This window comes from Astyanax mexicanus, chromosome 4 (assembly GCF_023375975.1).
Source record: "Astyanax mexicanus isolate ESR-SI-001 chromosome 4, AstMex3_surface, whole genome shotgun sequence".
NCBI lineage: Eukaryota > Metazoa > Chordata > Actinopteri > Characiformes > Acestrorhamphidae > Astyanax > Astyanax mexicanus.
The window spans coordinates 16,388,291-16,414,499 of NC_064411.1; the positions used below are offsets into that span (position 1 = coordinate 16,388,291).

Consider the following 26,209-nt stretch of genomic DNA (forward strand, 5'->3'; position numbering starts at 1 on the left):
ATAAACATGAACTTCATTGGGTAATGGTGCTGGCAATTATGACATTTTCCTTAAATGGTCATTTATAGAATTGGTCTTTGATGCAGCAGGCAAAATATCAGCTTGATTGGGTTTCTGGTTGCTGAGAAACAATTATATGAGGTTTATCCCTGCCCCCTTTTGGCTTTTATATTTGCCAGAACTGGAATGTGACCTAAAACATTTTCTGATCAAACTTGTGAAGTGGAATTATTGTCAGGTTATGCATTCACAAGTTACAGCTGTTAAAATAAATTTGCCTCTGCCTCAAAATGACTAATGTGTAGGTGGCCATATTGTTTACTAATTTCATATTGAGGTTCACACTCCCCTGAACATTTCAATACCAAATATGTGGCGATTGCTCAAACCCCCTAGAAGGAGTTAGCAAAAATAGGTTTAGCCAATTATATTAAATAGCACAAATCCAAGTGGGCAGATCGTCATGGTTCTATTGATCTTTTTCATTAGTCATGGACCAAGGAATCATATAATAAAAGAATCATCTAGCTAACAAGGCTTAACGCGTTTAGCTTTGCCATAGCACCCCCATGCGGCCGATCATACTCATGTCCTGAGTAGCGGTGTATATAGCGGTGCATTTGATCAAGTGACAGCCCTCTAGCCCTTATGGTTTCTTCTGCCCATTCACTTCTATGGCATAAAAAGAATAATGAATAATGACGTGTGCAAACAAAATTATGTGAAGCAGCATCATGTGAATTTTAACATTTTATTGCAAATGGAAGGTTTATTAAGGTTATAATTGTGAGCTAATTAATTGTATTTTAAGAATAAATGGGTTCAATGAGATTAATTTTAAATAAACAGAAATATTTATGACAAAGGTTAACAATTAAGAGGAATTATTGATTTTATGAGCTTGCAGGTTTTTTGCGCCCTCCATCTCTGTCTGCTGCCAAATTGAACCAGCGAATGGCATGCCTGCAGATATCGTCGTTGCTGGCTTTCTGAGATGCATGACACCTCTGCACTGCCTCTATAAATGCAGAAAAACATGCATAGTGTAAGAGTGAAAATGTTGATAAAGAGACAGAAAATGTTACACCAGACATTGGTTCCTGTAAAAAGTATGAAGTTAGTTACATAATTTTAACTTAATACTAGTAATCTCAGAGAAATGAAAAACATAATTACATACATTGTCCAAATAAGTAATTAATATGTAATTCATTATCAACTGCGTCATAATTTAAATCTAAATAATCTACGTAACTTAAGAAGGTTTTCGGGAAAGTATTGTAATTTGAATAATTTTCTAGAACTAGGTTACACAGTACTTAGCTTTTAAGAACATTTCAGAAAAAAACATACCAGTTTTGTTCTCTCTCTTTAAAAAAGAAATGAATAAGTACTGTAACTAAAAAAAAAACTTCCAAGCTGTTCCTTAAAATTATTATTAAATACCTTGTCATGGCCTTGAGGCAACTCAGTTAAAAAAATGCTTAGTCAAATCCATATGTCCTTTTTGTTGGCCGGACAGTATACACAGGTGCTGGTCATATAATTAGAATATCATTATTATTTCAGTAAGCCCAATACAAAAAAAAGATTTTTAGAAATACAAACTGAAAAGTATTAACATGTAAAGTATGAGCGTGTTACAGCACTTAGTTGGTGCTCCTTTTGCCTGGATTACTGCAGCAATGTGGCATGGCATGGAGTCGATCAGTCTGTGGCACTGCTCAGGTCTTGAGAGCCCAGGTTGCTCTGTTTTTGGCCTTTATATCTTCTGCATTGTTGGGTCTGCCGTTTCACATCTTCCTCTTCACAGTACCCCAAAAATAAATAAACTTTTTCTTGATGTTCTAATTAAATGACCTGTATGACCAGCACCTGTATGTTGAGATGGTTCTGAGTACTCCTCTAAATCTTATGTTCTAAATCACATTTCTCTCTTCCTATCTTTCCCGTTTACATACACATATTTACTTTCCTAGCCCACTAGCAACCATCATATGGCTCAAGTTTAATGCCAATCAAGCTGCTCAAACAGTACACCCACTCAGAAATATACAGTGCAATTATAATCCTCGTCACCAAGCACTAGTCTCATTTCTTTTAAAAGTGCAATGTGAAGGTTTTTTTTTTTTTATAATTCATAATTTTTAAAATTAATTTACAACTTCAGAATCACTGTTCCACTCAATTGATGTGTAATAGGCAGAATAATATTCCTCTCATGTCTGATCTGGGCTCCACTGTGTTAAAACAAGGGTATGTAAGTTCTGAGAGCAGACCACCCCAATGTTTGCATAGCCTTGTTTTAACACAGTGGAGCCCAGATCAGACATGAGAGGAATATTATTCTGTGTATTACACATCAATGGAGTGGAACAGTAATGCTGAAGTTGTAAATTTACTTCTTTAAAAATATAAATGAATAATCAAGAAAATCCTACACAATGCACCCTTAAGCTGACTAATCAACAAATTGTGATAACCAGATTTTTTTTATCAATTGACAACTAATTTAAAAAATGTTTAAGAATAGAATAACTATACCCATAATATTGTGCCTGCTAGTAACCATCTGTGTGCGATTTAATTACAAAAAAGATCATACAATGAACATTTTGAGGAAATGGTTGGCTTTCTTAATTAAAGGAGCATCATAAGAACTTTATTTTACTATCTCAAACAACATCATTCAGTGCAGCTAACAGTCACTGAAATACCACAAAGAGTGCTATTATCTTTTATTTACTACTTAAACATATATATTCACAGCATGCAGTGTTTTGGTGTTACAAGTCAGATAGATTTTTTATTTCTTTTGTCACATCTTATCACATCACAATTTTTCTGGAGCATATATTGAGATTTTTTTTTTTTTTGTCAAATCACCCATGTTTTCTGGTTGCACCATTACAGTTTAAGCATGCAACTATTGTTTTTAAGTGTATATTTAAGTTAAGGTTAAAAGTATTACTGAAAAGGTTAAATTGAGGAATGACCATATGACTATCTATAATTATGACATTTTAGCATATGATCAAGTGTTTGTTTTTTTTCATTGCATGCAACAATTAAGTTACAAATTAGAAACCTAATGCAACTAAATTGATTCAATTACTTTCTTGCTTTCTGACAAACACTGATCAAAGGCTTATTATTATGGAATATTTTTGTGACCATTCACATTACTGGCCTATTGAACTGGCTTTATACTACAAGTGAAACAGGGTGAATGAGAGATGATTTGTAAAAATTGGAACACAAATAAGTGACTGGAGACTGGAGAGTTAACATATGTCTGAATATTATACTATCAGACTATAGTTTAGGATGCTGAACTTCAGTGTCTGAAGCATAGAGAAGTCCAGCTGAGTATATTGTAAAACTGTCCTGTGACTAGCATGTTAGCTTGGGGCTGGTTTCTCAGACTTGTCAGGTCATGGCATGTCAAAGTCAGTGTAAGTGTCTGATTTGTTTAGAGGTCACGTGATATTCTCAGACTAACAGTATATGTATGTTTTTTATGTGTTGTAATAAATTAATAGTAATTAAAGCTGGTAGAAATCCCTTATAATTTAAAATGCAGTTGGAATTAGCTAGCTTAATATGCCCTTTTTTATTATATTCCCCCAATGTTAAAAATGTACTGCAATACAACACAATATTATAATAAACAAGTTAGTTTGACTTAGCAGTGTGTTAGCGACATAAAACATGTTAGTTAATAATAAACTATTAACATAATATATGTTGTATAACAAACAAGACTACCATAATATTAAACATAAAATGCATTAGGTGGATCCAACCTGTAAACATACATTTTATTAGCTAAAATAATTGTATCTCACCTTATCTCAGGTCCCCAGCCCTCAGCAGCCCTACTAAGCAAATGCATATAATTAATATATTGTAGTAACTTTGAACAGGTGTTTTTAAGTTGAAATCAGAACAGATATTGTTTAATATTACTACACATATGCTGATTTAGGCTAGCAAATATTACCCAATTATTATTCTAAAGATTCACATTTTGCTGATATGGACACTGGCCAGCTCCTTCGTGCGCCACGACGTGAGAATAAATTTAAGGTGGAATGGAAAAGTTTATGCTGGAAAATAATAAGTTAAATGCAGCCTCATATTTTTATTGACAGTAACTTAGTTGTGTTTATAACAAATTATAAAATTTATAATTACTTTTTTTTTCTTTTTTCTTTTTTTACTTTTGGCCAGCTTCTTTGTATTTCCCACTCCACCTTAAACAGTGCTTAAATATGTCAATGTCAGTAAGCCATGTTGCTGCACGATTTAAGGTGGAGCAGGAAAACGTCTGATGAGCTTTATTATAATTAAGCCCAAACACAACTATTTAAGGTTCTAAGAATAACTAAAGTTGTCTATTTTAATAAAAAAAGGTGTGTTACTCGAGCAAAATGAGTTAACAGCGTTTATTTCAGCTAGTTAGCCTGGTTAGCTTAGCTAGTTATACTAGCTAATACTAGCATAACTAACTGGTATCGTTAACTGAAGCTTTTTGTCAATTTTGCCTACAAATTGACAACAATTAACATTAAATACACAAAAAAACAATTGATATTATCCAACATACACGTGATAAATCAACTTTAGCATATACAAGATTAAAAATGAGCAATAGATGTAATTAAATGACGCTGATAGCTAGTTAGCTAGTTAACTCACCTGAAGCGCAGATTCAGCAGATGTCAGTTGGTCCTCGCGCTGAGTTTGAATTTCTCCCGCTCCTGTGCCGCTCCGCCGATGCGGCCTGGATCTTCAAAACGACACTGAACTGACACTGAACTCACACTGAACTCACATCTGGTATCTGACTTCGTGCCGAAGTCATATGGAAGGCGTGAAATGAGACGGACTGTTATGCGGATTTACCGTCAGTAAAACGGATCTGAACGTGAGTCACAATCATAACCCGAACCCGGAGTGAAGCCGGACCAGATCCACTAAACAGACCTGACTGTAGCGCGGATCTGCCGGAGGTAAAACGGATCCGGATCGGAGTAGTCTGCTATCAGGGTAGCTAAACCTACGTTTAATTTAACTAGCTAACCTACCTTTAATTTAGAAGTTATAACTTGCTAACATAACTAAATTAACAAGCTAACCAAGCTTCAAATTATAAGTTATGGCTAGCTAACCTAGCTTTAAAATGTTATAATTAGCTAACTTAGCTTTGAGATATGTTATAACTAGTTATAACCTAGCTATCTTGCATTATCCCATGAAATAGCTATGCTTTATTTATAATTTATTTTGTAGTATGGATATATGGAATTAAACTATCACAGTTTAACTTTAAATTAGGCATGTTACAAATGGGTTACAAATACTTCAACTTGTTTTTAATCTAAGAGTATTCTGACCCACTTGTAACTAAATATCATTGTTTCTGGTGGTTGCTTGATTAACTGAATCAATGCTAAAGGAATCGCTTTGCACACCTTCTTAAAATCTTTAAAACTAAATCCACTAAAAGATGAAAAATTTAAGAGATCTCCATTACAATCTAAAAGGTCCTTTGCAAAAACAATACATTTGTCATACAAATATTTTATAAATATTGAGTTCCTACCCACTGTGACTGCCCTATTATTCCATAAAGTTGATCCATGATAAGAGAAGTTATGTTGAAAAATCATTTTCCAGAACTGAAGTATTTGTTTACGGAAGTATGATAATTTGACTGGAATCTTACTAATTTCAAAATTACACTTCAGAAAGAGATCAATTCCTCCCAATTTCTTAAAAAATGGAACCTGGAATATGGAACCACATTGAATTTTGATGCATAATAAAGGTTTTTAGCCATTTAATCCTAAATGTGCCAATCATGGCTTCAGAGTCAAATGCATTAATACCACCTTTCTCGTATTTTTTAACTAATTGGGACCTTTTAATATGATGAGTCTTATTTTTCCACAAAAACAGAAAATCAATAGAATTAGCTTTGCTTATATTTTGTGGTGATATGTACGTAGAATGACATGGATAGAGAACCTTGGAAATGCCATCTGCTTTAGTCAACAGGTTTCGTCCAAAAACAGTCAAATCCCTTGTGCGCCGAAAACTGTTGACAGCTGTGGCTACCCGATCTGTGCCCCCTGCTCAGTTTACAGAGCGCATGCGCGGCACAAATCTTTTAAATTTTAAAAGAAATAATTAGTTTTCGAAGTGATTTTACCGAGAAGGTTAGGTAAGAAGTGGAATTTTACTTTTTTTATTAACTTTGATTGGCTTACTAATTTAACTGAAAACTCCATATTGTACTGTATTAATACACAGAATAAAACATGTTAGCAAATTAAAGTATCTATGCCCATGCTGTTTAATAAAACACTGTTAAAACACTGTAATAATACTTAATAATAATAGTTAATAATAATTATTATTATTGTCATTATTATTATTATTATACAATGCAATAAAAGATGTGAATGTGACCATAAAAATAAGATGTCACATCACACTTTAAGCACTTTGACATTGTTTGAAAAAATACACAACTAAACAAAAAGAATGGAAAAAAAACTGAGAAGAAACGGAATAGAAGAAACTAACATTTGGGTTGAGAAATATTTGGCATTATGAATTAAAAATGTAGTATATCCTGTTACTTATGATCTGAGCCAATAGTTTAAGGAATTTTAATAAAAAAAGAATGTTTAAATATTTGTCATTTAAAAAAAAGTTTAGGCATTTTACAATGTTTGTAACTGTTGTAAGCATGGTTAATTGATGTACATTTATTATAAATGTTACCAGTATTTTAAATATTTTGTTAAACATATACAGATATGTCTAACGACATGATTTAATGTTTAATTAAAGAAGCATTATGGAGAAAAATACATTTCTTTAGCCACTGCCAGCATGTTTTATACTAGGCGAATAGTATAAATATGTAGATTTCACAGGTTTGACTGTACTAAAACTAGTGTTGCTGGGTAATACAGTTTTGCGCTGGGACTTTATTAATGTATTCTGATTCAGGAGACATAACTCTTTGATAAAATTAACATTATAAGAAAAAATATATTTCTTTCTAAGACGAACTTGACTGAAGGTAAGTTTCTAACTTTAACTCGGAGCCTACTAAACGTGGTCAGCTCCGTTTCTAGAACAGGTAATTGAATCAGGCAACACTAAGATTTACCGGAGATAGAACTAACATCACAATAAAAGTCCCGTCCTTTTATACATATATATATATTTTTTGTGGTAAGATTATTATAATTATAAATGCACTTATTGTAGCTAACATTTTCACCATTTGACCAAAAAAATAAAATGAAATATAAACCGTATTCCGAATAATGATCCTTATTGATTTATCCCCAATACTTCTGTTCTGTTCAAAGCATCTACTAAATCATTTAATTTACCAATTAAATACAAAGCATCAAACACTAACAACTAAACAAAGATACACACTTCTATGAGGTGTTATCTGGTAATAATAATAGGCAGATCAGAAACAGCTAGAAGCTATACAGAGCTATACAAAGAGCTGATCAGTTAGCATAGCATGTAACTCCTTGAAAGTACACCTACAACTTAGTAAGTAATAGTTATCGACACTTTATGAATAAACAGCAGTGTAGGTACTTACAGGTATCTGAATGCACACAAGAATCAAATGTCCTCGGTAATCCCACAAAACTTTACTAAGCTGCACACCGTCCACTACCTCCACTGTTCCTCTACAGAAGTCCTCTCTATATGTGGTATGCAAGCCCCCAACTGAGGCCCCTCAGTCTCAGCATCGCTCTGATTGGCTAAACAAGCGGAAGCATGAGGGTTGCAGGCACTGTGGGTGGGACTCAGTGGAGGAGCTATTTAGCTCCTGAAGTGTTTGGGCCAACTCTTGGCTCAGTAATTGTAAAATATAAATAAATATAAATAATCTCAGGTGTGTTTGTGCTTCTAACAATGATATAAAACATTATGTTCTAAAGAACAGATTCTTCTATTAAATCTCTGCAGGCCCTATTTACCATAATAAGAACAGAAACATTCACCAAGACTCACTGATTTGTACACTGTAGAGAAAAGAATATATGAATTATAAGAAACAGTGAAGGTGTGAGTAATGTTTAAAAAAAACAACTAAATTTAAGTTTAAGAACTGTAAATAAACGTTAAATCTGTTAGCTAGTAAACGCTAACAATTAAATAAACTGAGGTAAAATTTGAGGATAATTTACTCTTACTGAGGCAAATTAGCTTAAAACAGATAGTAATTTGTAGAATTGTTAGAATGGTGGCAATTAGTTCCTCCAAACCGTTTAAAAACCTTTCTAGGTCACAGAAAACAGAAAATAAATGCTCTTTCTCCTCAGAAACTTTGGGTACATTCAGTAGCTAGCTTAGCCAACACTAGGAAGCTAGCTAATTCAGCTTTTTCCTAACTTACCAAAAATCAGCCTTTAATTATACTAATTAAATCTGAATTAGTTTAATCTCATAAATTTACCCATAAATTATTCGTGCTTTTCTCAGTTTATTAAACAGTATAAGGGAAAGAGAGCTAATTCACTGCTAACTCTGTTAGCTGCTAACAGGCTAATGTTGACAGGAATCTGACAGGAGAGAATCTACTGCTGAATCAAAGCCTCATAAAGAGCAGGGGCCTCATTTATAAAGAGTGCGTACGCATAAAAAGAGGGCAGAAATGTGCGTAAGCAACATCTCACGCAAGAATTGTGATTTATAAAGAAATACTTGGTGTGAAAACGAGCGTACATTTAAGCAAGGTTTAAGGCATGCGTATGCCTTCAAAAGTGTGCGGAGAGAGCGGGAATTAGTGGCATCATGTGGTAAAGTAGGGAATTGTTAGTAAATGCGCAAGCTTTTCTTCCTTCCGCATATTAGTTACCACATAAATCAAAATTAACAAAGGAAGATTAAGCATTACTTTACTTTATTTTTTACTTTATTACATATTTTTTTCTGCATGTATAGTTAAAATTATTTCTGTATCTTATTCTGTATTATATGTATATGTAGTGTTAATTTTCCACTAACTTGTATATTTCACTTTGTAGTTTATATCAGTTTTATTTGTATTATCTGTTTTATCTCACAGTTGTAAAATCTAAAAGGTGCTATATATATATATATATATATATATATATATATATATATATATATATATATATATATATATATATATATATATATATTAGCCGGGGCTACATGAGGAATATGCGAGAGTGGCGTATCCCATACTGAGATACCGAATGAATGCTTGAAAGAGAATACAAATTACATTTAAGAAAAAAAATATGCAAGAAATAAAAAATAAATAAATACCGGCCGTAAAACACTGTTAAACTGCTTTGTTTGTACATTTAGCTAGGCTAACTACCAATAATAATGGTCAGTAAAACAGCAAACACTGTTGTTTGGACATTTAGTTAGGCTAGCTACCAATAATAAAAGTCAGTAAAACGGCAAATGCTACATTTATACATTTAGCTAGGCTAGCTACCAATAATAATGTTCAGTAAATCAGCAAACTGCATATTTGAACATTTAGCTAGCTAGCAAACAATAATAATAGTCATTAAAACAGCAAATGCTACATTTGTACATTTAGCTAGGCTAGCTAACAATAACAATAGACAGTAAAACAGGAAATGCTTTGTTTATACATTTGGTCAGTAAAATAGCAAATCCTGTATCGTGGCACGAGATCTCACGAGATTAAGACGTGACGATATTTCTCGTCAAGCTTAAACCTCTCACAGTTTAGTGTGGACTTTTTAAGATACAACACTGGCAACTGGCAACACAGTAGCAGCGAGTTTGGTGGTTGAGCAGTGAGCAGAAGAGGAAAATTCGGGGAATTTGCATAGAACAGAGGTCACGGGCGGACCGTGGTCCGGGTCCGGACCCAAACCTATTGAGAAGGGTTTAATTGTATACACGCTTTGCGGCGCAGTAAATCACAGACCAATCACGTGTGAGGTAATATCACCAACCACTCTCTTCAGTCAATCAGATCTGTGCAGACGTGGAAAAAATAAATAAATAAACACACCGCTCCTCACGCGGGCTCGAACCCGTGTTGTCAGGGTCGCGGTCCCGCTGCTCCGGCTGTTGAATTGGGACATGGCCGTGAAAAAACGCCTTTATAAGGAGATAGTGAGCCTGGGCGAGAATGGGAACTAAAGTCACGCCGAGTGCGACAGAGAGACAGGCGAGGAATTTTGTATAACTGGATCATTCTGAATTCTAATTAAATACTCCTGGCATAGAAGATGCTTCTGCTACTTTTAACAGAGTGACAGACGGTAACAGAGTGACCAACAAGACTGTACTGTGCTTAAAACATGTTCTGTCTCTGTTTGCACTTCAAGCATAGTCTTAATATGACTGGTTATGCATAGTTACATTACAAGAGATTTAGGAGAAAAAAAACACAAACCATAGTCTTAATATAACTGGTTATGACAATCTCAGGCCTATAGGTTTCATGTCAAACATGTGTTGAGAAAACACAATGAGACTGGAGATCTGCAATATAAAAGCCGTTTATTAAAACACACATGGGTAAATATAGAGGTGAAGTTATACAAAGATAATAGTTTGTACTGGATAAAAACAATTAAGAAACTACATTATTTGGATATTCTTAGTAACTTTGGAGATTAAAAAAACCATAAGCAACATTTAATATTCAATAAGGAAAAGATAAGAGAGTATAAAACTTGAGTAATCCAACACAACCAAATATCCCTCTATATCCCTCTATAGTAACAGATTTTTAATTGGACTGAACCATAGACAAACAAGAACACCAGCAGAGGGAGTGAATGAGCCTGTAACCTTACTGCGCAACAGTAACTAACCTAAAAACTGAGCTCTGTCTCACAAAGAATGTCCTGGAATATTCAAACTTACAAGACATACAAACATAACATGGAATTCTATACACATCATCCCTGGATAAGAATAGTTTTGCTGAACCTGTAAAATCCATTGTTAAATACAGTTCATATTTGTTTCTGGTGGAATTTATGATTTGCGCTTTTAATTGCCATGGGACAAATTTGGGACATTTTTCTCTCCTGTGTGAATGCGCTGGTGTTTTTTGAGATCACTCTGTGTAGTAAAACTCTTCTCACAGTCTGAGCAGTGATATGGTTTTACTCCAGTGTGAATGCGCTGGTGACTTTTGAGATTACTCTGTTGATTAAAACTCTTCCCACAGTCTGAGCAGTGATACGGTTTCTCTCCTGTGTGAATGCGCTGGTGTTTTTTGAGAGCACTCTGTTCAGTAAAACTCTTCCCACAGTCCGAACAGTGATGCGGTTTCTCTCCTGTGTGAATGCGCTGATGCCGTTTGACAGTCTCCAGTTGATTAAAGCTCTTCCCACAGTCTGAGCAGTAATAAGGTTTCTCTCCTGTGTGAATGCGCTGATGTTTTTTGAGATGACTGTGATGATTAAAACTCTTCCCACAGTCTGAGCAGTGATATGGTTTCTCTCCTGTGTGAATGCGCTGGTGTTTTTTGAGATGACTGTGATGATTAAAACTCTTCCCACAGTCTGAGCAGTAATACGGTTTGTCTCCTGTGTGAATGCGCTGGTGTATTTTGAGAGCACTCTGTTCAGTAAAACTCTTCCCACAGTCCGAGCAGTGATGCGGTTTCTCTCCTGTGTGAATGCGCTGATGCCGTTTGACAGTCTCCAGTCGATTAAAGCTCTTCCCACAGTCTGAGCAGTAATAAGGTTTCTCTCCAGTGTGAATGCGCTGATGTATTTTAAGTTTACTCTGTGTAATAAAACTCTTCCTACAGTCTGAACAGTGATATGGTTTCTCTCCTGTGTGAATGCGCTGGTGACTTTTGAGATGACTCTGTCGATTAAAACTCCTCCCACAGTCTGAGCAGTGAAATGGTTTCACTCCTGTGTGAATGCGCTGGTGTCGTTGGAGATGACTCTGTTGATTAAAACTCTTTCCACAGTCTGAGCAGTGATGTGGTTTCTCTCCTGTGTGAATGCGCTGGTGTTTTTTGAGATTACTCTGTTTAGTAAAACTCTTGGCAGAGTGCTGATGTTTCTCCATGTCGGGACTTGGCTTCATTTGTCTTTTAAATGTAGCAAACAATTTTTGCGTGTTCTGGAGATTCTTCAGGAAGGCTTCTGCTTTACCTCTTTCAGCAGTTTAACTTTGCTCTTAGTTAAATATCCTGGTTGTTGGTGATGAATTTCAGGAAAATATTTTAATTTCTGGAAAACACAAAGAAAAATGCCATTGAATATTAAAATAAAAGCAGGTCAATTAACTAAAGAGATTCTAAGTCATTCTAAGTGAGTGATGTTACCCTTTAATCTGAAGCTTTGAGGCGTGTGCCGAAAAAACGACACACATTGGTTCGAATCGCATTGCCGATGCTTGATTTGTTCTTCATCACGACAGATGATGTCCAAAGCTTTTTCCTTTAAACCAATTTATAAAAGTTTCCACACATTAACCAAATACATTAATCCAAATCAATGCTTCACAAACCTGATTTTTTTTTTTTAACAACAACTGATAACAGTTCATTATTTTCCACCACACTGGCTTCAGGCTAACAGTGATATGCGCACCCTGAGTTCAAGATGTGTTTTTTGGAAATGTTGATCCGATGCAGTTGTCTTGTTGGTGCAGGGAATTGTAGTTCAAAATAAAATCACAGCAAAATAATGACCTTTTTACTGTTACAACACATCAACCAACCTCCAACAGGAGTGTAAAACATAAGAGTCTCTTTTGTTTACTAAAGGTTAACACAATTATAACAATTTGTAAGAATTCATGTTATTTTATGTAGTTCTTTTTCAATTATTTTTGTAGTCTTTTTAACCTCTTACACAAATGTTTAATTGTGTATTTTTATCAAGTTGCTCAAAGTGTGATTCTTCTTCTTATTTTTATTATCAAATTCATGTTTTTGTTATTATTATTATTATTATTATCATCATTATTAAAGTATCAGCAAAAGAGCAGCTGGAGACTGTATTCCACAGTAATGGTTTAACTGGGATTTCTTAAAAACAGCGGGGCTAAAGATGTTGTAATTTGCTAATATTTGTGTTTGTTATTACAGTGAAATAGCAAGTTTTCTGTTAAATCAGTAAGCTAATAAATGTTACTTGTGAAATTCCTCTTCTTGCCTGAACTTTTCCTCACTATAATCACTAAATCTTTCATTCTTACATTTAATATTTTACAAGTGGACTTTTATTTTGACGGGAGAGTCACATGACTTACCAGCAACTGTTGTGGTGGAACCGGATTAAGTAAAGGAAAATTAACTAAACTAAACTAAACTAGTGTAACTAAGAAATGTGTAGAGACTGATCACATAAACTTAAAAAGGAATTTCCACAGAACTGATTTATCTCAGGTGTGTGTTAGTGATGTGGGGGAGGGGGGGCAGGAGTGTGAGGTTCCGTTATCCTGTGTATGATCTGTAAAGCCCCCCCATCCCCAGCTCCGCGACCCCCTACTGCAGACTGCTGAGCAGAGCTAGGAGAAGATCCAGTGCTGGTGGTGTAAATGCTGCACATGCTGAAGGTGCTGAAGGTGGTGTTGATGTGGGTGTAGGAGTGAATGTAGAACAGCGTGATGGAGAGAGAGAGAGAGAGAGAGAGAGAGAGAGAGAGAGAGAGAGAGAGAGAAACTTCTCCGTACCTTCTGTAGTTCAGCTGATCCCGCTCTTCCTCCTCTCCAGCTACAGACCACGGAAGCTCAGCGTCATCCGGGTTATGTAGAGCCCCGCCCCCTCCCCGCTATATCACATTATACCCATCACCGCTAGAGGGAGCCCGCGAGGGAGTCCTCAATGCATGGAGCTGAATGGAGCTAATCAGCTAAAACTCTCATTTATAACACTGTATAACTACTTCTCTGGGGGTTTCCTTTAATTTTACAAAGTAGAACAAAGTATTTCACTAAAATAGGAAAGAAAACGTGCCTCTATATTTCCATTTTCTAAAACTAATGTTTTTATTCAGTAGATTTACTAGCATTACTGCTACTGATGCTGGAGTTACACCCAGAGCTCATTTAAATGGATTAAAACTGCAGTTTATAAGCTTTAATAATTATCTCTGCGGTGATGCAACTTGTCTCATTTCTTTTATTGTTGAGATTGTGTAAATATGAATGAGAGTTTGTTTAAACCAACATTCTTGTTGGTACTTACATAGATGAAAATAGTAATCTACTAAAATAAATAGGAAAACATATTTAAATATAACTGGAACATACTTGGGTTGTGGGGGCTGCTACTAAATGGTTGTTAGAATTGGGTTAACTGCACTTCCATTAAACTCTAAAATAAAAGCAGCAATTGCAGTTCTGGACAGTATGCAGATCTCATTAGTCTTGATAATGAAAAGGTAGGACATTTTTCATGTTCTTTCTGTTTACAACTCACTCTGAGGAATTCTGAGCACTTCAGAGCACTGACTGGTGTGTCACGGGAGAGTGTAGGGTACTACAATCAAAAGTGTTGCAGTACCGAATACTACATACTGGGCGGTGTGTAGTATGCAGTACATACTAGTGCAGTATGCAGTATAGTAGTATGCCATTTCGAATACAGCCTAGGACTGAGATAAAGTGAGCTATGGCTAGCTGCTCACTTTCTCTTATTATGGCTAGACACTGAAGAGTAACTGTTTATTATACCTTGGGTGTATTGACAAATATCTTACAATTATGATTACTTATCTTAGTATCTATAATTACATAATCATTGTGTGAAACCTTGTATTTTATATGCATTAACCAATACTCACATTATATTTGATCATTTTTATTACTCACAGTGTATTTTACACGCATTTATATAAGAAGATTAACCAATAACCACAATATATATTCTTTAAAACATTGTTTGATCAGGCATGTGACTAACACAGACTCTATTATATGACAAATTAACCCACATGATACATAAGGCGTTTACTAACACATAGGATCTATTGTATGGCGGACTAACCACGTGCTACTAACACATTAACATATAACATATGAAATCTATTGTGTGACTTGCGTAGCTCATGCTTGAAGCATTTCGTTCACTGCATGATGATAAAGGATAAAGGCTAGGTGTAAGCCTCACCTCGAGATTGATCCGCTCGTAAACAGGTTCAGAAAATAACAAAAATAAACAAAAAACAAATAAAATAAAACAAAAACAAAAAAAAAGAGTAGATGCTGTTCCTACTCAAAGTCTTTTATAATTTTGTTAAAAAAGAGTAGATGCTGTTCCTACTCAAGTGTTATATAGTTTAGTTAAAAAAGAAGCAGATGCTGTTCCTGCTCAAGAAATTTGGTAAAAAATTAGTAGACGCTGTACCTACTACGAAGTTTTACAAGTTGTTTAACTAAGAGTTACTGTATGATGCTGTGGATGTAACTGCTAGATATTTCTGTGCACATTAGAGGGTAGCAGAGCATTGGATAACAGGTGTGCCTTGCCAGGCAGGGGGCTGTATTCCCATAGATTAATGATTTGTTATTAATACAGATAGAAATAATTGACAAAAGATCGGGTTCATATATTGGGCGTTTCATGTTGAAAGTTGCGGGCTTTAAGAAGCGTGACTGGGACCATATGGAAAGCCTTCATTAGCGCGTGAGTGTTAGTTTAAAATAAATGAGTAGCTTAAAAGTGTGAACGGGGGTCCTTAGGTATAGTCGAAGGCGGACCGGGAGCGGTATCTCGCGGGTGGGCGGCGACCCACTGCTTGTGTGCATTGCTTATTCGTGTCTTCTCTGGGGTAAAAGAAAACAAATAAAACGGGGTATACATAGCAGTATAAACTATAAGTTTGAGGGAAGTGAGTCTGTGGCCAATAAGTGTGAGAGAGTATGCGTGTGTCTGTGTGCTTATTCCAGGAACTGAGTGTGTCTGACTTTGTGATTGTGTATGTGCGACTGACAGAGAGAAAAAGAAAAGGGTGTACGAGTGTCTGTTACAGGGATTAAAAGTGTGCCTGCGAGTGTGAAAGTGTGCGTGTCCAGTTTTCCTGTGAGAGAAACAGAAAATGTGTATCTTGTGAGAATAAATGTGAATACCCAATCATGAGTAAAGTATACTTTCATGTAAGCAAGGTTGGGGAAGTGTTAATATGAATAATTAAGTTGTTGAATGATGTCAGAGAGGTGTGTGACTGGATAGATAATTAGAGAATTTAGAGCATTTAATACAGGGATTATGGGGTTGGTTAGCAAAACTAATAAAACAAAAAAAAAAAGAAAAAAAGGGGGAGTCAGAATTGAGGAAAATAATTAGCTTAATTTTGGGTATTGGACTATATCTTGGGGGCCCTAACCTAACAGGGACATATGTCTAACTCTATATTCTATAAGCAAATCTAATAATGAAAATAATGAATGTGTGTGGCTGTTTCGAAATCGTTTCCTATTGCAGAAATACTAAGCAATTTGGATTGGCCATGCTTTGTAAAAACTGAGCAGTACATTTTTCCCCATATAGTTCCCTATTAATTACATTATATTATAATAATATTGTACAGAAGATGTATGCTAGAAATTCCACATAAACATGGTTTATTATTTGATTCTTAAATAACCAGTTCAATGAATAGAAAGTGCTACATAGTTAATAGTGAATGAATTAATGAGTGAGCCATTCCAAACACAGCTTTTTCTATCAGGTGATTTAGTTAATTATCTTACTATTCGTTTCTTATTCAGACTGATCTCAGTTCAGTCCTGGCATCACCTATCAGACAGATGTAATATCTAATTTCTCTATGATCTCATGTATATCCGTCTATGCTAATATTTTGATTATCTTAAGAGCGAGAGTAGATTTCAGAAACCAGTGCGGAAAGACCTTATTTTTATTTTTATTATTATTTTTTTTAAAGGAAACGCAGTGTTGCATCTATTTCAAGCTACGGGGCATTGGGTATCTTTCTGATAAGGGGACATAATCAAATATATTAAAAAATTGAGCTTTCTATTTTGCTTTCAATACGCTGTACTTTCTGCAACGAAGAACTTGCTTTACTTTCTTTGCTTTACGGTATTAAATTAGACTAGAAAGAGATCTGGAAAACAGCATAAATTTAGTTTTCATGCTTATACAATGCCACCTATAAAACAAATGCATAATTTTCTGGCTGTAGCATGAACAAAATCAGCTAAGCAATATAAAATTGTTTCCTCTGCATAATGGTAAAGTTTACAATCTGAGAAGCAGAGCCAGCACTATAATTTATATATATATATATATTAGATAAAACTGGACCAAAATTTAACCTTGTGGTACACCTTTGATGCCAAATCTGAATAATTATTCATTGACATGCACTCTTTTGGGTCTAGTCCAGAGCAGTGGCATCAAAGCAAATAATTTGAGCTAAATTACGTGGAAGAGAACAGGTGATAATGATGGTAATAAATAAAATATGTATACAATAATAACGAATAATAAACCATGGGTACTTGGTGCCTTGCACAGACTTTCACAGTAAACACCAGTGTGTGAGTTTATGACGGTGTGACATACCTGGGTTTGCGCTCCCTAACAGTGCCCTGCAGGAACACTACAGCACTGAATGTTGATAAAACTGTGCTGCTACGCTGTGTGTGGTTCAGTGGGCTAGGCTGGTTAGCCAAAGACGGGTAAGATCCCAACGTACTACAACGGGACAACCTAAGGCAGGCACAGTCTCGATCTGACCACCACATGCATTTTAACAGAAACCGGAGAAAACATCATGGAGGGGAAGCGCAGCCCAGGGGGAGAGTGAGTGGATGAATGAAGTGATGGGGTGTGTGTCAGTGGAGGCCTGGACGGGGTAGACCAGCCCAATGGACAGTAAACGGGTGAAGCAATTTTGCGTTAAGTTCTCTGAAACAGAAATTCTGTTTCAGAAAAAGGGGGATATGTAAATAGATGATCATTATTACCACCATTATTTGCCCAATAATTATTTTATACTTTTTATCTTTTTTAAACCTATTACCTTTTTCATCCCTCACCACTATTACTAAAAATTTTGACCAATCATTATTTTATAGACATAGAGCATTTTTTTTAACTTTTAGCTTGTTTATCTTTTAAAGTATGGTTTTAAAACAACCACTATGCGGATGAGCAATTACTTTCAGCAATATTGTAAAAGTTTTAGCTTTTAAGACAAACTCAATCCTAACTTTAAAATAAGAAATGTAGACACTTTACAATCCACAAAATTGAACTTTGACTATTCATCATATAAGCCATTTTTTGAACAAGAAAAACAATGTGTGAGGCTTGATAAATTGTTTAAGGAAATAGATGTATTGTTGATCATTGTGAAAAGCAATCTGCTTGGCATTGTATATGCATAAATACATATTGAACATATTGATCAGTAAATGAAAAGCATTGTTTGGATTTACTTGCTATAATAACGTGGACAAAACAAAGCATAACATCTGTGTTTATTAATATTGATAATATTATTGTCTGTAATGGAACGATTGATACAGAGAAAAATAATCACATTCCACTTCTCCCAATTCTTAAAGCACTTCTATTCAAATCTAGAAATCAAGGCTTTATAAAAATCTTGGGAACTGAATAAAGTCAGAAATATAATTTCTTAGTAAAATAGCACACTGCAGAAAATTAAAGTGGCAGGTAAAATAATATAGCCACAAACAGTAATTTTGAAGTTCAAGCAAAAGTAACCCAAGAAAGCCCAGTACATCAATATGGAACCATTCCTGAGACAGAAGCCACATTATGTGTAGTTTGTGCAGAATTTAAAACTTTGGGCCCTGATATTCTATCAATCAGTGTGGATATGGAGGGGAAAATAGAGCAGCTGATCATTACGATCTATGTAAAAAACATGATTTAGATGTATTTCCAGGTGTTTGTTTCTTATCTATTATCTATATAGTTTTACCAATACAATATGAGAAGCTTTCAGGGGTAGGTTTAACAGCAGGTGCATTTAAAGCAACAGCTTTGGGCTGTGAAGCAGTAAAATATGGTCTGTACGATGATACTGCAGAGTTGAGGTGTGTTTTGGTAGTGTTTGTGAGAGTGGAAGTGTTTGAGTTTGTGAGTGTACGCATGCACGAGAAATAGTGTGTATCTAGTGGTAAACTGGGTGGTGAACATTAGTAGTGTTTGTAAGAGCTAATTTGGATATAACAGAGCCACAGGGAAGCAGTTACACTAAAAGGGAAAGGGATGTGAACAAAAGGAAGGTAAAAGCAAGTAATTAATGGTGATGATAATTAAATGTTGCAATTTAAAATTGAAAATTACTAAAAGTTAGGGATTTAAAGAAATGACTAAATGTTAGGGATTTAAAGCACATTTGACAGTAAAGATCATGATTGAGTATAACTGAAAATCAGGACAACTGAAGAAGGTAAGAAAACAAAAATTAGGCTAAAATCTGTGCACAGACAAAATTTAAATATGAAATAATTAACTTTCAAGGGGAAATTAGAGCTCAAGTTAAGTGTGATAAATGTATTTTAACCTTGTATTTTAACTTGCAGGAAGGAGACACGGAGGACCCCTTAAAAGACTTCCAAAATGAATAGAGAACCTTAAACATGATTATAACGAATACAAAAGTCTCGTTTCAGATCTGTTTACACAGGGGGAGAAGGAGAAAGTGGTGCAAAGGTGGACCAGTCCGGACACAGAGTGAGGGTTCCTCCGCCATTACGCACGAAAGGGGAACGAGCATGGCTGGATTGAGCCTTTCCAGGTGACTGAGAGAACAACGCACGCAGATCAACTGAAAGGCGAGGGTTCGACATGGTGCAACTGGAGCCAGTGTGCAGCCACACAGCCCAGAGGTCGCTAACTGAAATCAGGAGGAGACGAGAGAGCAGCAGCTGAATCGTCTGATTCAGACGAAGGCCCGCAGCAGGAAGGAGGGGCAGCTGAATCGTCCACAGCAGCAGACAGCACACAGCAGGGGCCGTCAGTGCCTGGCTGTGACGGAGGAGAGGAAGTGAGGGAGTAACTCATTCAGCAACGTTTCGATTGCGTCACAGTACACTACATACAGAGACTCTTAAACACATCTCATTAAAGAACACACATAGTCTTATCACACACCAACTCATACTTTTCATTCACTGATATTGCAGACATCAAGAGCCAGAATAAAGCTCTTCGTACGTGGGGCAGGGGTAGTCTAACCTCAAAATCCTGAAGCAAGAAGAAAGAAGAATAAAAAAGAAAAGAACAACACGCATTGTAATTTTAACATTTACACATATAGGGTTATAGACTGTGATTTGCTAAATTAGGGGAAACACATTGTTTTTCTTTACAGGTTGTCCTGGACATTGTTTCTTTACAGGTTGCCTTGGACTCTTGAAAAAACGGAATTGTAAAAAAATATATATACACTCTGTAACCTTAACACTTACACATATAAGGCTGTAAGATAACAAGTTTATTAAATAGTGGGAAACTTAGAGGGAAAACACATTTATGGTTTAATAATGGCTTGGTACGGAAAAAGGGGGTGGGACAGGTCAAAGTACGGACACTATAACGAACCAGCACTTCCTCTAGTTATTCCAATATGGCTCCAGGTCATAATAACCGTTACCCTCATGGGTATAATGATAATAACACTGACCATTGTCTCAAAGCAAGAACAACTGACAACGGTAGAGGGAACAATTGTAAACACATCAGCAACCGTACACCCGACAAACGCAACAACTAAAGACAAGCCCACACAGCTTAATAGAACCAAACAATCAACCATCAATCAGTCTAACTCAAAATGCATCAGGCGCTGGGGAGGTATAGAATTAGACTATTATTGGGGTGAGATGACCACATGGACAGTGAACTTATGCGACATGGTTACGTGGTAAGCAGGGGTCCAAGGGGGAAGCGGTGTACTTGTGTTGGTCCCGTGATGATAATCTCAAGTGTAACCATAACTCCGACCAAGCAGCTTATAAGGCCAGACCTTGTAACAAGTGGGAACACGTAATTAGGTCAACGCATGTCAATTGGGATCCAAGCGAACGCTGGGCGACTCGTGAGCGGGAGAAATGGAATAAACTTAACATACAAAGAGATAATGGTCCGATAAATAATCTAATAACCATTGCATTAGAGTGGCAATCCGATCCTAATGGGGAAAAATCTTCGGCATTTTTCATAGGGGTCGGGGTGGATGTAAATGGTAACGACCCTGTGGGATGGATCAAAGTTAGAGTTACAGATAAACCGACCATTGACACCGACGAGGCCGCAAAAAACGCAATAGACAATAATGGGGGGGATCGGCCTATACTGGGAACAGATTATTCTACATGGACAACTGAACAGATCGTAAAGCTAAGTACAGGGTTTGAAGGGAGCAACTTATGGATAAAATGGATAAAGGCACAAGCCAGAGAAGCTAACATGGACGTGTGCGTAGCATGTGCCGCAGCTAGTCCGGCATTGTTTTTAGGTCCAGCACCACTGTTTCCAACAGAAGACCCGATAGGGTTCCAGTGCATGATTAATTTAACACGTATGCCTGACCCCGCTAATTGTACTGCCCTGTCAAACATTTTCCCAGTCATAGCAAACAACACCGGCTCAGGACCATTTCAGATTCCCAATTCAGGTAACTTTACTTGTTTTAACCATACAACAGGGGACGAGACGAAGAACCCAAAACACTTAGGCAATATAAACCCTAATTGGTGCCGCACTATATTTAATGCCGATTCCGGTAACTTTATAGGGCCATGGGCTAGAGCGGGGCTGTATTATTATTGTGGAGGATCAACCCTACTGTTAAGACTACCCACGCATAGTCAAGGCCTCTGCGCTATGGTAAGATTAATTTCCCCAATCACTATGTACGGCGCACACAAAACTACTTCTAATTATAATAGGCCTAGGAGATCAGATGACTATGATTTTGACTTAACCAAAAATACACCTACGTACATAGACGCAATAGGCGTACCTCGGGGCGTACCGGACGAGCATAAATTAGTGGATCAGATAGCCGCCGGATGGGAAAGTATCTTACTTTGGATCACACCAAACAAGAATGTCGATAGGATTAATTACGTAAATTACCAAGTCATGAGACTGGCTAACATTACCGGGGCAGCAATAACAGGCTTATCAGAACAGTTATCAGCAACTTCACTAATGACCATACAAAACCGTATTGCATTAGATATGGTACTGGCTAATCAGGGTGGCGTCTGTCATATGTTTGGAGATGTATGTTGTACCGTAATCCCAAATAACACAGCCCCAGATGGAAAGGTAACTAAAGCGTTAATTGCCCTAAAAGCCCTGTCTAGTTACATGCGGATGCTGCTGTGTGCCGTGTATTAGATCCCTGATAGAAAGAACAATAACACGAATGATGGAGGGCAAAGACGATAAACCGCCATATATGTTACCTATACTGGAGTGTGAGGAAGAGCAAGAGGAACTGCTGTAAACCAACCAGTCTTGGGGATGACTTTAGGGCAATGATGTCACTTCCTCCATTGATAGGGTTAAACTTGGCCGCCTGGGGCAGAAGGGGCTGTGAGAGAATTTTTCCTGTCAAAAATTGGGTGGTAGGCTGCCGGACAGGTTTTCGCTCCCACCATTAGTAAAATGTTCACACACATGTTTATCAAGTGTTGAACATATGTAAATACATATGTGGAGGAATTACGAAGTGTTGACGTATCTGGTTGATACGTCAAAAGGGAGGATTGAAAAGATACTGTTTATTATACCTTGGGTGTATTGACAAATATCATCAATTATGATTTTTTTTAAGATGGTCCTGTACTATTGCTCAAAACACGTATCATTGGCATGTACAAACTGTTTACTCACACAATGAATGCCCAGAGCAGCAACTATTTAAAAAAATAAAACATATAATCTAGCAATTAATTAGTAATTAAGCATTAACGTTTCATGGTGAACGACTCCCTTTAGACAGGCTTTAGAATTTTTCCAAATTAATTTACTTAAAACATATATATTGTGATAATACTGCATTAACTGTAACAGAACAGTAAGCTTGTTACTAATAATTACGGATATTTTGTACAGTAATGATAATAATATATACTGAACCAGAAACTGAGGAATAATATTTAAATGCTCCTATAATCTAAGCTGCTGACAAATTATTCACATTATTCAGATAACAAAAGGATTTACACCACTGTGCCAGTGTTCAGTCAGTCAGTGACTGAGCTCAGTCAGCGCGCTGGGTTAGCTGAACCGGATTAAACCGGTTCTCAGGGCGAGTCAGACCGTAGTGGAGAGCTAGCCGCTAGCTAAAATACAGCCTCATTAGTTTGTAAGTAAAAAGCCCTGCAGTCTAGGTCACTATACTTCTGTATCTGCTGTTTCTGGTATATTCAGTTATCTGAGTTCTGTGTGAGGGTTAAAGTAATGTCTGATAAAAGCAGGAATTCCCTGTATTATTCTGAGGGAGCTAACGCTAACTAGCGCGCTAACCTAGGTTTATACAAACACAGAAAATACAGTATTTTAACTTTAATAACACACACCTCTATATAGTTTAAATTTATTAGTGGTTTATCTAACTAAATACACCGAGTGTACATTAAAAGTGGCGTATTTTGCCGTGTTTTCACGTTCTTTTACACTCTCTCCAGAACCGTTAAAAATACTTACCGACGAGTAGCAAACAGATATGAACCGGTCCTGCGCCTACGCGCATTTAGGATACGCCTGTAGGTGCGTCCATGCTGTCTACTCCCTACTCCCTAAGCGTTAATTAGGCAACAACAACTTTACACCCACATTGTACATTATATTTCAGATAAAAAGCAGGGAATAATACAGTATTGGGGCTTAAAACTTCCAGTTCCACTTTAGTGCATCAGCGGGTGTAAAATTAAAAGTTTAAGAACTAATCAAGTGTACTTCAGAGGGAAGGAGTGGGATGCTTGAGTGCACTCTTACCGGTTTACTGCCACCTACAGGTGAAAACATTTTTATGTTTAAAATACAATTAAATTTAAACACCTCATTTTTTCAGCTTCAAAATTAATAAAAAATACTAGTACTTTTTTGTTTTTTGGACTTTAGTATTTAAGCTAATGTTTTTGGAAACTTCTGTGCCAGAAAAAAAAGTATCAGCATTCCACCATTTCACCTAAAGTATTGGTATTCCACCATTTAAACAAAAGTTTTTGGAATAACTCAGTCAAAATTTTGGACACCCCGCACGCCAGCCAGCACTCCACTACTGTGTGTGTATATAACTGCCTAGCAACACTTAGCAACCAGTGGGATTGCATAGCAACCATGTACCAGAAGGTTTTTGGAACATTTATCAAAAAGTTTTTGGACACTTCTCTATCAGCCAAAGAATTGGAATTCAACCATTTATCCAAATATTTTTGGACAATGCCCAAAAGTTTAGCTGAAAGTTTTTGGATTGAAGAATTTAGCCAAACGTTTTGTACACTCCTCTATCAGTATTAGTGTTCCACCATTTAACCAAAAGTTTTTGGATTTTAGCCATCAACCAAACTTTCAACTTTAAGTTTATTTACAAACTTTTCCTTTCTACCTATATTACCACAATTTATTCAATTAAATATTAATTTAAATATGAAATATTATCTATCAAATGGTTTATCACTTAAAAGCAGATATTATTCTAAACTGTCCATTCTGAATATTAGCAAAAGGGTTTAAAGGGCTCAAATATTTTAAATTATTATAATATTTACATTTTGATAAATTGTTTTTAGAAAAAAAACATTCCAAAATCACCACAGAACCAGTAGAAAAAAACAGAAACCTCAGAATATATTTAACAGGAATTTTATTTTTAACAGTATTTCAAACCAATTAAACAATAAAACAATTACTAAATAATTACTAACAATACTAATTAAACTAATTGCGAAGCATCCTCCCTCCACCCCAACCCACCCCCCCATCTCCCCACCCATCCCCACCACCTCAACCCACCCCCCCATCCACCCACACATCCCTACCAACCCCCACTTACCCCCTCTACCCCAACCGCAAACTCCAACAAGCTAATTATGAACATAAAAAAAAACGAACACTTAAGCCTCATTAAATTTTGGGCTTTCAATATCCGTAATTACATTCCCTTCTGTCGCAATGTTTACTTTGAGTGGCAAAGCAGCCACAATAGTGTCTGCTTCGCCGCTCCACACAGTGGGTGGAAGTACATATTCGTCCATCTCGGTGGTAAGGAGGATGGTGACACCTGATTTTGCGTCTGAAGAGACCCCCACAATCGCCACAGTGCATTTCTTGATGGAGACCTCTGTTTTCTGCAAATAACAAGGGACAGGTTGATAGGGTTAAGTTCTAACAGTGGGCCTTCTTTTTTGGTCATAGTACAAGCACAAGAATAAAGTATCCAAAAATAGTACTATTAGCACTACTACTACTACTAATAATAATAATAATAATTAGGATTGTCAGTTAATTTGATTAATTAATTAATCACAAATTAATGCACTCAAAAAACATCTGCAGGTAGCATCGTCCAAGAGGAGAGGTGGTATTGAACTCTGAGAACATAGACGAGGTTGTTCATCTGACATTTTATCATTCAGTTCAATTCATACTTCAATTTAGCATTTTACATTTAACATGATATGAAGATGTCTGGTATGCTCTGTGTCTGAAATTAAAATATGTGGAATTATATGTGTTTGCCTGTTATTCATTCATACGTTTACTGCTCTGATAAAATTCAATGGAATAGTGCAATTTACAAGACTTATAGCAAAAATGCAGTGGTGCCTCAAGGGTGATAGAGTGAGTATCACTTCGGGCACGATTTCACACTGTATCACTGTGCATATGTGTGTGTCTTCTGAGTTTTCTCCTCTAATGTGTGTACTGTATAGATGAGTTAAAGGCGCAGGCTCAACACAAGTGTGGTTGTAAGGTTGTCTTGCCTTAAAAGATGATATGCGATTAATTAATCACAGAGCATGCAATTAATTTGATTATTTTTTCTAATCGTCTGACAGCAGTAACAATACTACTACTACTACTAATAATAATTATAATAATAATAATAATAATAATAATAATAATAATAATACCTGGACTACAGTGTAGGCGGTGGAATTAAACTTCCCATCCCGTATTCTCCATTTTAGG

The 26,209-nt window shown here is 36.1% G+C and overlaps 7 protein-coding genes across 11 annotated transcripts in view; 4 read left to right on the forward strand and 3 right to left on the reverse strand.

Moving 5' to 3' along the window:
- Positions 1–7,753, reverse strand: part of LOC125801196 (zinc finger protein 271-like) — a 173,161-nt gene extending 165,408 nt beyond the window's left edge. Inside the window, exon 1 of the mRNA XM_049477529.1 lies at positions 7,646–7,753. The gene's annotated coding sequence lies outside the window, so the exon portion shown is untranslated. The remainder of the gene's footprint in view (positions 1–7,645) is intronic.
- The window catches only part of LOC125801412 (zinc finger protein 239-like), a 294,118-nt gene that overhangs the window by 71,584 nt on the left and 196,325 nt on the right, over positions 1–26,209 (forward strand). The gene's annotated exons all lie outside the window — the stretch shown is intronic.
- Positions 1–26,209, forward strand: part of LOC111196651 (zinc finger protein 850-like) — a 491,117-nt gene that overhangs the window by 65,007 nt on the left and 399,901 nt on the right. The window lies entirely within an intron of this gene.
- Positions 1–26,209, forward strand: part of LOC125801367 (zinc finger protein 41-like) — a 170,168-nt gene that overhangs the window by 64,988 nt on the left and 78,971 nt on the right. The gene's annotated exons all lie outside the window — the stretch shown is intronic.
- The window catches only part of LOC125801282 (zinc finger protein 271-like), a 179,360-nt gene that overhangs the window by 58,764 nt on the left and 94,387 nt on the right, over positions 1–26,209 (forward strand). The window lies entirely within an intron of this gene.
- Positions 1–26,209, reverse strand: part of LOC111189864 (zinc finger protein 271-like) — an 85,173-nt gene that overhangs the window by 34,149 nt on the left and 24,815 nt on the right. The window lies entirely within an intron of this gene.
- LOC125801304 (zinc finger protein 271-like) lies at positions 10,574–13,768 on the reverse strand. Of its 2 annotated transcripts, none has more exons than XM_049477816.1 (2): positions 13,723–13,768; positions 10,574–12,272 (listed from the first exon to the last, which is right to left on the reverse strand). In XM_049477816.1, exon 2 carries the CDS (start codon positions 12,124–12,126, stop codon positions 11,071–11,073), a length of 1,056 nt encoding a protein of 351 aa, XP_049333773.1. In that variant the 5' UTR covers positions 12,127–12,272; positions 13,723–13,768; the 3' UTR covers positions 10,574–11,070. The 2 variants fall into 2 exon arrangements, with proteins under 2 accessions (XP_049333773.1, XP_049333772.1); XM_049477815.1 differs by lacking the exon at positions 13,723–13,768 and adding an exon at positions 12,368–12,441.

Excerpts from the sequence above, each read along its gene's own strand:
- LOC125801304 (XM_049477816.1), bottom strand. The coding sequence starts at position 12,126 with ATGAAGCCAAGTCCCGACATGGAGAAACATCAGCACTCTGCCAAGAGT.